Source organism: Triturus cristatus, chromosome 1_1 (assembly GCF_964204655.1).
Source record: "Triturus cristatus chromosome 1_1, aTriCri1.1, whole genome shotgun sequence".
In the NCBI taxonomy this organism is placed as follows: Eukaryota; Metazoa; Chordata; class Amphibia; order Caudata; family Salamandridae; genus Triturus; species Triturus cristatus.
The window spans coordinates 619,822,019-619,833,998 of record NC_140579.1 but is presented as its reverse complement, the minus strand read 5'-3'; the positions used below and the strand labels follow the sequence as shown (position 1 = coordinate 619,833,998).

The following is an 11,980-nucleotide window of genomic DNA, read 5'->3' as shown; positions in this document are numbered from 1 at the left end:
TTCCCATTGTTCCTGCCACAGTGCAGTTTGTGAGTCACTGTACCTTTTTGTGTTGCTATGAACCATTCTAACGCAATTACTAAGTTCATGTATGTGTCACTTTATCTGAACTTCACCATTATTCCTGCTGCTTTATGAGTCCCTGTATCCTCGTTGTTAGTAAGCATCATTCCAACTCCATCTCTGCTGTGTGTGTGAGACTTTAACTGAAATCACTGTACGTGTGTTTTATATTTTCTTCCTCCTCTGTCTCAGCTTCCTGTGGCTTATCCCTGGATACCAGGTTGAACCTTGGTCAGGTGCATGGCAGCTCGATCATCAACACCCTGTCACAGGATGCCCCTTCATCCTCTGCAGATGATCCTACCCTTAAAGTCTTTCGCTGCATGGTGTGCTATACCTTCACAACAGACAACCTGGAACTGCTACTGTACCATGCCAGCCTGACCCGCAGCCTGCCCGAGTCTAACTGGAAGGAGGTGGTGGGCGATGTCCACCGCTGCAAACTCTGCATGTACGGCACCCAGCTGAAGGCTAACTTCCAGCTGCATCTGAAAACAGACAAGCATTCGCAGAAGTACCAACTGGTGGCCCACTTACGTGAGGGTGGTGTGCCAGCAGCTTCAGCCAGTGCTGCAGCCACTGAGCTGCAGCTTGGCAGCTTCAATCAGGCACCGCCCTTACACCTTCGCTGTAATCTGTGTGACTTTGAGTCCAACGGCAAGGAGAAGATGAGGCTGCATGCACGTGGCGGTGGTCACGGGGAGAACTTCCAGGTCTACAAGGTAAGGGCCGTCAGCCATGGCCTAGCCCCGTTTCCTGCCACCCCATCCATTCCATGCGATCACCACATTTCGGCATCTCGCAGCCTGCTCCCATTGCCCAGGAGGAAGATGGATATATAAGAGGACTACTGGGAAAGCCAGTGTTAAAAGGTATGGCTAAGTACCAACAACCTCCCTCAACCTCCTGCACCCCTTCCATTCTATCCTAGAATGAACAGCTGTTCCTTCCTTCTATTTCATCCATCCATCCTGAAATACGTAAGGTGAGCCAGAGGAGAGTCTCCACTCTGTCAAGGTAAGGAGAACTACCCACGACCAGGGTCAAAACACAAAAAAAAAAATATGCATGACCTCATTCTTAACACCTTCTTGTTCTTCACCAACTATCCAGAAGAGGCAAAATTACCAAAGGGGGTACTCCTATGCTTTCAAGGTAAGGCCTGTCACTCCTATCATAACTCAACTTTTCCATATTCTTCATTGTTAGTCTATTAGCAAGGTAATGGCTTGTCACTTTCTTGAACACATCAAATGAAAGGAAGAATGGAGGATCTTTGGGGAAAATTCCAACGTTATAAGGTAAGGGGGACCATACTTGACATCGTTTCTCTCTTTCACCGTCCTTCAATTCCATTCAAGCTCCATCTTTTTTATACACATTCCCAAACATTGAGAAATTGGAGATGGTGGCTATTGAGGTAACTTCTAGTGTATGGACTAAGGGTTGCCAACTATGAATCAGTCATTTTGTTTGTGTTCTTCGATTGCATCTTATTGCAATGTGTCCTTTTCCATCTACAATAGTGGAATGTTGTAGTTGATAATACCAGCACCTACTTACAGAGTACTGTCGCAGATCCGTGGCCACTCCCAGTTCTTGCCTTCCATTTATCTCTATTCCACAACTCCAATATAACAAGAAGACCTAGATGAGCATGCAATGGTTATGGAGAAAAATTCCTGCCTTGCCAGGAAAAGACATCCCTCATGACTTCACTTAACAATCCCTCCTCCTTCCATTTGGGATCACATCAGCCTCTCTTTACTGTTTTACAACCATTTACAAAATAAATAGAGAAGCATAAGAAATGCTGATAGATCTATGACTCTCTTCTGAGTTTGGTGGTTTAACATTCGTAGCAGCTCTGTACTTTGTCCGACTGCAAAATAAATTTTGAAAAGAGTCTCGACTCAAAAGGTAAGAGCTTCCATCCATAGTCTCACGCAACTCTTGCTAACCCCTTCAGATAGACTCGATCGCACCTTAGCATCTCTTCCACCAACTGACCCATAAACAAGAGATGACTGCGGCAAGCTTGATGAAACATGCGTTTTCCAAGGTAAGACAGTTCAGTTGTGCACGCCACCATCTTACAGATCTTTTAACCAGTGCAATCCAACACTGTTATAGTTCTTCGTACACCAGTCACGAAAAGCAAGCAAAAAATGAAGCAAAGGGAGTACTTGTAGGCCATCAACGTAACGTGGATTGACCCTGCATCCAGACAGAGGTGTGCTAGCTGTGCACTTCCCATTCTGGCTGTTCTATTCTGATAAGCTATGACATTTATTAGGAAGAACATCCAGGTTGTCAAAGCAAGAACTATACTTCAGTGTCGCTTTCAGCTTTTCCCTACTGCCTGCCACTCGTCCCATTAGGGACTATATTGAGGATGAAAATGTTGTGGTACACCTGATATTTTGATTGAAACTTTCTTATATGAAGCAATAATTCACACACAACTGAAGCCTGGAGCAGCAAAAGCTTAAAGCCCAGGCTTTTATCCATTTGTCTTTCCACGAAGATGCCAATGTGTGTTTCACATAGTTTTTTTCTCAGATGAATTTTATTGAGGTTGTATCACATTGAGGGTTCCCCAGATCAATGTTCTTTAATTCCCCAGGTGTCTCTAATTGAATCCGTTTCACTTGTGGCCTGGTGTTTCTCATTGAGGCTCCCTAGATGTATCTTGCCTCAGCCAGATTTCATGAGGTTCCCTAGTCGGATATCTTTGATGTTCCAATTCAAAAGAAAGTGAGTGAGAGGAATTAGTTGCTGAGCCTATTATGCATTCTTTCTAACATAGTTTTCAAGAAACAATAAATGTAACATTCTCTAAATTGAAAAAAATCTTATTTTTACTGTATTGTAAAGTAAGGTTGATAAGTAGTGTTGCTTGACACCCGAGAGGTTACCCAGGTGCCGATATTATTAAATGCATTGAAGGGATTCCTTTTTTAAGAACGTAAAACCCTCATCCACTTTTTGGGAATGCTTCAATATTGTGTCTGATCCTAGTCAGGCAGACTCCTTATACACTCATCCCAATGAGTTCCCATATCTGGAAGCACTTGATGGAGATCTGTTTTCAAAGACACTAGTTTGTGGTGCAACCTAAATGAAGCTACAGGCGTGGCATCCTAATGTCTGATTAGAACTGCCGATGGGTGAACTGTACACCTCAACATGAAGTCCCAAGTTTCTAAGGTGGTCTCCTCCTCCTTCCTCACTATCAGAATTGTACGTAAAATCCTGCCTTTTATCCCCATAATACAAGAAAAACAGTACTGACCTCCCTTGTCTTATCCAAATTGGATTACTGTAATGGGTTGTATATTAACTTACAATCCAATTTACTAAAAGGTTGCAGGCAGTACAAAATGCTGCGGCTAGACTGGTCTTGGATGTTCCTAAATGCCAGTCTATCAGAGCAGGCATTCGGGAATTGCACTGGTTACCAGTTGGTCAGCAGATCAAATTTAAGGCTCTTTGCACTACATACAAGGCATTGCATAGAGAAGGACCACGATTTCTGTTGGATCTTGTTAGCTGGTATTCTCCCAATAGATCGCTTCGTTCAGCAAATGCCTACCTGATGCCCACCCCTAGAATCAAAAGGACTAACTGGGGGGGGAAGGAGTTTCAGCTACAACACTATAAAGGAATGGAACGCCCTTCCAATCTCCCTTAGGAAGACTTCATCCCTACTTGAGTTCAGGAAACTGCTCAAGACATGGCTTTTTAGAAATTAGCTTTTCCTGACACAGCATGGCAGATCGTTTGCGCCTAGACACCTCTGGGTAGTAGTGTGCATAATAAATTGTTATAACATAACATAACGTATGAGTGCTCCTTAGAGAAACGAGGGAGAATCGACATTTGAGTGCTCAAATGACCATGAAGGTGAACAGAAGTATGATCACATATCACAACGTTGTCCGCAAAACACAGGCCTGAATGTATCTGGCTAACTTGGGGTGGGCATGATCTGACTGTGTTAGGAGATCACCCAAGTCAAGATTGCGGAGGGAGGTGAGTGCCCTCCTTATCCTCCCACTCTGTTTCTAGATGACTATCCTAAATAAAGTCGATCAGGCACAAACACATGAATAATAATAATAATAATAATATTGAAGCTTATAAAGCGCGACAGCTACCCCAAACAGGGGTGTCCCAGCGCTATAGCAGTAGAGAAAGCTAGGATGACATACAGAGGTGAGAAGGGCCGATCTCCTTGAGCCCTAGACTGATCCGAAGAGCCATGTTTTCAGAGCTTTTCGAAAGCCGGATTCAGAAATTGCCAGCCGTAAATGGCTAGGCAAAAGGTTCCACAGTGTGGTTGTTTTGGCCGTGAAGGATCTGCCACCCAGACGTGATTTTCTGAAACGAGAGGAGTGTAGCAGATTCTGAGAGTTAGAACGTAACGCCCGATTCTGCTTGTAGGGGCGTAATCTCTCCTTCAGATAGCGTGGGCAATTGCCATGTAAGGCCCTATAGGCCAGAGTCATTGCCTTAAAAATAATTCTTTGCTCGACCGGAAGCCAATGGAGCAGCCTGAGATGCGGAGCGACATGGTGTCGGAAAGGAATTCGGTGAACCAGTCTCGCAGCCGCGTTCTGAACCAACTGGAGGCGATGGATAGCGTATTTGGGGAGACCTAGGTAGAGGCCATTTGCGTAGTCCAGCCTAGATGTGACTGTGGCGTGGACTACTATTTTCCGGCAATCTTCCGGGAGGAGGTGCAGAATTTTCCTTAAATTTTTTAATTTTCTGAAGCAGGTAGCGGAGACCTGCTGAATTTGGGCAAGGAGAGAGAAATCAGACTTCCACCGTACTCCTAAATTGCGAATGCACTTAGCGGGGGGGGGTGATGGTCCCATTTCCTCTGGCCACCATAGGTCCGCGTCGGGGGCATCGCCCGTACCGAAGAACATGACTTCGGTCTTTCCAGCGTTAAGCTTTAATTTGTTAGCGTTCATCCAAATGACTATGTCACGCAGGCAGCCTTTAAAGTTCATGAAAGCTTCTGCGGATCGCTCCTTAAATGAGAAGAACAGCTGTGTGTCATCGGCGTAGGAAATCGCTTTCACACCCCAGTTGTTGATCAATGAGAAGAGCGGAGCCAGATAGAGATTGAAGAGTAATGGGCTCAGGGCAGAGCCCTGAGGGACTCCACACCTTAGCAGAAGTGGGGATGACTCAAAAGGCTTGAGAGCGACCCTCTGCGTGCGGCCGCTCAAGAAGGAAGACAACCAAGCCAGCGCCATTCCTCCAAATCCTGCCTCGTGTAGTCTTTTGACCATTATGGAGTGGTCCACGGTATCGAAGGCCGCCGAAAGATCCAGGAGCACCAGTAAAGATGAAGCTCCAGAGTCAAGTGACCATCTTATCGACTCGGCTACCTCAAGGAGGGCGGTCTCTGTGCTGAAACCTGCCCTAAAACCCGATTGTGTATCATGCAAAACTCCGCTTTGCTCGATGAAAGTGGTCATTTGTCGTTGCACTAGTTTCTCGAGCATTTTGCCAGGGGCAGGGAGTAGGGAGATAGGTCTCAAGTTGGTGGGATCATCTGGGTCCCCATTTGGTTTCTTTTTTAAAGGTAAAAGTGTGGCATGTTTCCAGGTATCGGGGAAAATGCCAGTAGACAGCGAAGAGTTCCATAATTGGAGTAGCGTTTCCACTAGGGGGGCGGATAGTATTTTCCACAGTTTTGGCGGGCAGGGGTCATCGGGTGCACCGGAGTGGCAATTCTGAATGGCAACTAGTGCTTTCTTAGAAGATATGGGCGAAAAATTGCTAAGTGCCGAAAACATTAACTTCGATGGGGGTGTGTCTGATTCTATAGTTGGTACAGATGGGCCGAAAGAGTCATAGACCTTTAAGATTTTGCTGTCAAAGTAGTGTGCGATTTTATCGCATAAACCCTGAGTAGGAGTCATATTAGATTCTATAGCCGTGGGATTAAAGAAAGATTTAACTACTTTAAACACTTCGCTACAGGAATGGTCGGCATTCACAATGCGGTTAACAAAATAGTGTCTCCTGGCAACTTTAATGTCCCTATGGAAAACTTTTAGAGCCTGTTTATAAGATATCTTGGCTAATTTGTCATAGCGCACTCTCCACAGGCGTTCAAGTCTCTTGCATTTGCTTTTAGACTCTTTAAGGGTATAGGAGAACCAGGGGGCAGTGGGGGACAGTCTGGTAGATTTAACTACTCTAACCGGAGCAGCTGAGTCCACTGCCGTTGCAATCCAATTATACACGGAGATTGCATCTGCATTCGGATCAAACGACAGGCTGGGGGAAGTGGCCTGTATAGCAGCGCATAAACCTGCTTCGTTCAGATTTTTCAGGTTTCTCTTGTGTATGAAACGGGGGCCCTCTCTTTGTCTAAGGTCAGGCAGGGAGAAGCTGAGAGGAATCAAATAGTGATCAGACCAAGTTAGAGGAGAGGGGGACGCTATAGCAGCATCAGCAAGGTTGGTGAATACAAGATCCAAGGTGTGACCTGCTGTATGCGTAGGGGCAGACACCCGTTGAATAAGGTTAGCACCTGCTAAGGATGAAACCAGTTGATTGGCTTGTGAGCAGCCTACATCATCCACATGAAGGTTGAAATCGCCTAAAACCATAAAGTTAGTATACTTTACAGACATTTGAGCAGTAATGCTGCATACATTTTGGAGCGCTATTGAAGTGCAGTCTGGTGGTCTATAAATGAGGATACCAGCAAGGGAAAAAGAGGGATTAAAATGAATACAGAAGTGTAGGCCCTCAATGCCTTGTCCAAGCGATGGGACAGTGGACACCAAGTTCCAAGTATCTCTCAAGATAATGGCCACTCCGCCACCCCATTTTCCCCCTTCGCGGTTAGCGTGGCACATTTTAAAGCCAGATGGAATTGCTAGTGTAATGGAAGTCACAGTATCCAGGTTAAGCCAGGTTTCAGTGAGAAACATGGCATCCCACGTCCCATCGCTTAAAAGAGACCAGATCTCCGAGGCATGTTTAATCATGGATCTGCAGTTGAGCAGGCAGGCATTAAATTTAGTCTTACTATCCCTCGACGGGCGATGACCACATATTGGTATGTATCCACAAGTACTACAGCTCAAAGGGGCCGGGATAGCAGCCAAGTCAGGCCTCTGAGAGCTGGCACAGGGAGGGCAGCGTAGACTTAGCAGCTCCTCGCGTGACCAGCGCAGGGGTTGAGCGTACCTTGGAATGGTAGTATGGCCGGTGCCGGTCGCGGAATGGGCGCGGACGGGCGCAGACGGGCTCGTATACATGTCTGTAACCATGATAAACTGGTAGGGGCTAACCAATGACAACATTCCCCATGGTCTGGTCTGTTTGGTTTGTTTTATTGAATACTGTAGAATTGCTTAATGTAGCTGTTCCATCACTTGATCAAAACATAGACTCTGGCAGACTGATCCACCACCTTGGAACATTGCTTACTGTCCCGGCGTCAGATACATATATAACTTAGGGCAAAGACTCAATAAACCATTAGACTTTGGATATTCTATTTAAAAAGGGTTTGTTTATTACACCATAGTTTACCCCAGTAGAATATCAGATTCAGCCCGAGTATCACTCGTTACCCTCACTGATATCCAGTACAAAAGGGAATTTTACTTGAGAAACATAAAATCATACTGAAAGGCTGCTTATATCTTCAGAACGTCCTACACAGTGAGATATTGACATATCCCCCCACCCATCAGATACATTCAAATCAAAAATTAATTGTCCACTGTTTCTGAAGTGCTTCAATAGTGTTGCTCTTACAGTTGCCCAACATTCAGCATAGCATTGGTGGTTGTCCCCCGTGGGATGGATAAAATCAGACATTTTATTTCTTTAAATAACCCTCGTAACTGTTGACTGTTGTAATCTGAACTGCAGTGTGAACACCTTCTAAACAATCACATACAAACAAAAAATATTAAGACTTTATTAGATCAATAAAATGCATAACAAAGATGTAGCCGGGTCAGAAGGAATACGCAACAGGCTACGTCGGGACAAGGAAGGTTTTATTTTGAGATAGTCGCGTCTTCTGTGGGATGCCAGTTTCAAGTAACAAACTCAACGAGTCACGAACATAGGGACCAAAACACTCTCCAACAGGTTCACAACGACGAGTCTTCCTCTTCGTCTCGGGCGGGAAGTTGTTCGTTTTGGTTGTCTTCTCAGTCCTCCCTTAAACGTCAGGTAGAGGCAGAGGGGAATGCTCCGGGGTCTGCAAAGAAAAGGAAGAACAACAGAAAGATGGAGGTCAATATTGCATCCCGTTTGACCAACCTCAAGAGGGTAGGGAGTGAGGGAAACACGCCTGTGCACAAGTGAGTAGATAGGAGTTTAGACGGGTGGCGGTGAGGAGTGGCAGTGAAGGAGGGGTGTTACTATTTACTAGTAGGAGGCGGCGAGCGGCAACGTTTATCAGCCCTCTGACTTCTCCCGCCTCCCGACCCAGCCCGAGAATCTTTCCCGTACCTGGGTCAGCCACGGTCCTCCGTGGGCGTGGCTCGGCGAAGCGTGGTCGCGGAGGCCTCCTGGCTCCGGCTTCCCGTCTCTGCTCTCGTTCCCTCCGTCCGGGCTGGATGTCTTCTCCGGGCGTCTTGGAAGCTCCTCCGGGTCTCGACTCTTCGGTTCTTCGTTCTCCATCTGCTCTAGCCTCTCTCCGGTGTCCATGCACACCGGATTCCGATATCCGGGATTCCTTATTGGGTGCCAGCCGATGACATCATCAAAGGGGGCGGGGCCTTCCTGCAGCACGTCCCAGTTAAAGGGACCAGCATCGGAGTCTGATATGTCTGTTTGGGAAGCCTGCCACAAGTCCCCCTGGTGAGAAGAAAGCATAGGGTCCATGAGTTCACGGGCTTCCCACCAGTCACCCCCTTTTCCGACGCCTTCCTCGCTGACCTTGTGACACTCCTCCACCATTGGTTTCTCCTGATTGGGGAGAGGAAATGTCCTGGACAGATAGTCCGCGCTGCCATTTTCCAACCCCTTGCGATGTCTAACCGTAAATGAAAAGGGCTGGAGGTAGAGGAACCAACGGAGTACCCGTGGATTGTTAGCGATGTTCCGGCTCATCCACTGGAGGGGGGCGTGGTCTGTGTACAAGGTGAAATGACGGCCTTCGAGATAATATTGCAGTTTATCTATGGCCCATCTGGTTGCAAGACACTCACGCTCAATAGTGGGATACCTCGTCTCCCTCGGAAACAGTATTCTACTGACATAGACTATCGGGTGCTCTATACCATCTGTTGCCCTCTGTGACTATACGGCGCCCAGGCCCTGGTTGGAGGCATCGGTGTGTAAGATAAAGGGGCGTGAGAAGTCAAGTGAGGATAACACGGGGCTAGAGGTGATGATGTGCTTTAATGTATGGAAGGCTTGTAACATCTGTTCGGTGGGGTGTAGGAGGACCTGGGGTTTTACGTCTTTCTGGAGAGTGGTGGTTAAGGGAGAAGCTACCTCGGAGAACCTGGGTATGAATCGTCTATAATAGCCTATCAGGCCCAAGAAAGCCCTCATGTCTCGTTTAGTGGAGGGAAAGGGGGTGTCGGTGATGGCCCTCACTTTTTCCTTCTGTGGGGTTATGAGGCCGTGACCGAGTACATACCCCAGATAGTTTACTTTTTGGAAGGCTACCCGTGATTTCCTGGTGTTAACATGTAAGTCGGCTTTTTGTAGAGTCTGAAAGATAGCATGAAGGTTCTGTATGTGCGTCTTCCAGTCGGGGCTAAAGACCACAATATCATCTAGATATGCTGATGAAAAGGCGTGGTGGTCTCTGAGGATCGTGTTCATGAGTCGCTGGAACGTCGCTGGGGCACCATGCAGTCCGAATGACAGCACTGTGAACTCGAAGAGTCCATCGGGGGTTGAGAACGCTGTTTTCTTTCGATCCTCCTCTCGCAAGGGCACCTGCCAGTACCCTTTTGTTAAATCCAGTGTCGTGATGTAACTGGCTTCCCCCAGTTTTTCGATTAGGTCATCTATACGTGGGATGGGGTAGGCATCGAAGGACGATATCTCATTGAGAGCCCGAAAGTCCATACAGAAACGGGTGCTCCCGTCCGGCTTTGGCACCATCACAATGGGCGAAGACCATTCACTCCTGGAAGGTCTGATCACTCCTAGATGTAACATGTCCTGCTGGACTGCTTTCCTTCTGGCCGCGGGTATTCTATACGGACGCTGTTTGATCACTTTTCCCGGCACAGTGTCTATCCGATGTTCAGCGAGGTGGGTCTTCCCAGGGAGGTCGGAGAACAGCGATGAATAAGAGTTAAGGGCTTCCCTCAGCTCCCCCTCTTCTTTCGTGGTGAGTTCGGTGTTGATGACTAAGTGCTGCAAGGTGTTGTTTTCACTTGTCAGGGTGGGCACAGTGAGGGTGGCGGTCTTTGGTGGCGAGCCTATCCACTTTTTCAACAGGTTTATGTGGAATACCTGGGTACGATTCGGCGTTAGCTGCAGTTTGTACGTAGTATTCCCAATGGTAGCGACGACTCTGTAAGGGCCTTTCCACTCGGTCTTGAACTTGTGGGTAGACGTGGGCAGCAGCACCAAGGCCCAGTCGTTCACGTTTAGGGACCTCCATTTTTTTCCTCGATTGTAATAGCGAGTCTGTTTCTCTTCTTTCTTGGCGAGGCTTGAATACGCCAGGTCGCGGAGTTTCCCGATTTTTGCCTTCAATCCCTGAGTATATTCCAGCATTCCTCTGGTCTTCAGGATTTCTTCCTTCTCCCAGGCCTCTTTTGTCATCTCCAGGAGGCTCCGTGGTTGGCGACCATATAGCATTTCAAAGGCGGAGCAGCCTAGGCTGCTTTGTACCTGGCTCCTTATAACGTATAAAGCCAAAGGTAGGAGTTGGTCCCACTCCTTGCCATTCACCTCTAACATTTTTTTTAGTGTCGCTTTCAACGTTCCATTATATCGTTCCACCAACCCATCCGTCTGAGGGTGGTAAACGGAAGTCTTTATGTGACGCAAGTCCAGAATCTGGCATACTTCTTTCATTAGACGGGATACGAACGGTATACCCTGGTCCGTCAGGATTTCTTTAGGGAACCCTACTCTCGAAAAGAGTTCCAGGAACCGTTCCGCTATGTTGCGAGTGGTAGGGGTACGAAGAGGGTAGGCCTCAGGAAACTGGGTGGCATAGTCCACTATTACTAGCACATATAGGTGTCCTTTTTTTGTGCTGGGCAAAGGCCCTATTAGATCCATCCCTACTCGCTCGAATATGGTCCTTATCATGGGTAGGGGTTGTAGCGGGACGGCTGGGGGCCTATGGGTGTTCCGTTTTTGACAAACAGTACAGGCCTGGCAGTGTGCTTTGATGTCTTTATAAACACCCGGCCAATAAAAATGCCTCAATACGTTCTGTGTTGTCTTTTCGGACCCTGTGTGCCCTGCTGTGAGGTGAGAGTGGGAGAAGAACATGATTTGTTCCCTAAAGGACACGGCAACCAGTAACTGCTGGGGTTCCGAAGGGGAAGCATGTCGATACAGCAGCGCGTCTTTGATGAGGAACCGGGGATACCTGGTGGGAACGCCGTCAGAGGTGCTATGGGCCTGTTCCCATGCGTTATATAGGGAGGCATCGTTGGCATGTGCGAACCTGAAACTGCGGTCAAGGAGCTATGGCTCCGGGGTTATCAGGGCAGGGGCGGTAGGGTTAGCGCCATTACCCTGTGGTGGGCTCCCTCCCGCTGTGGTTTGTAGCACCCGTCTAAAGAGGGCAAGGAAATCGGGGTTGTCTGTCCCTATAATGAGATCCTCGGGAAGGTTATCTAGGACCCCAACTTTCATCTGGCTTCTGATCCCTGCGGAGTGTATAAGAGGTATGACTGCTAGTGGGTAGGACTTTACATCACCATGCACACAA

At 47.5% G+C, this 11,980-nt stretch overlaps 1 protein-coding gene across 1 annotated transcript in view; it reads left to right on the top strand.

Annotated features, from left to right (window-relative positions):
- LOC146870720 (zinc finger homeobox protein 2-like) overlaps positions 1-11,980 on the top strand; it is a 910,344-nt gene that overhangs the window by 284,018 nt on the left and 614,346 nt on the right. The window contains exon 3 of the mRNA XM_085646216.1: positions 256-785. Within this exon, the coding sequence (XP_085502342.1) occupies positions 256-785 (530 nt within the window). The remainder of the gene's footprint in view (positions 1-255; positions 786-11,980) is intronic.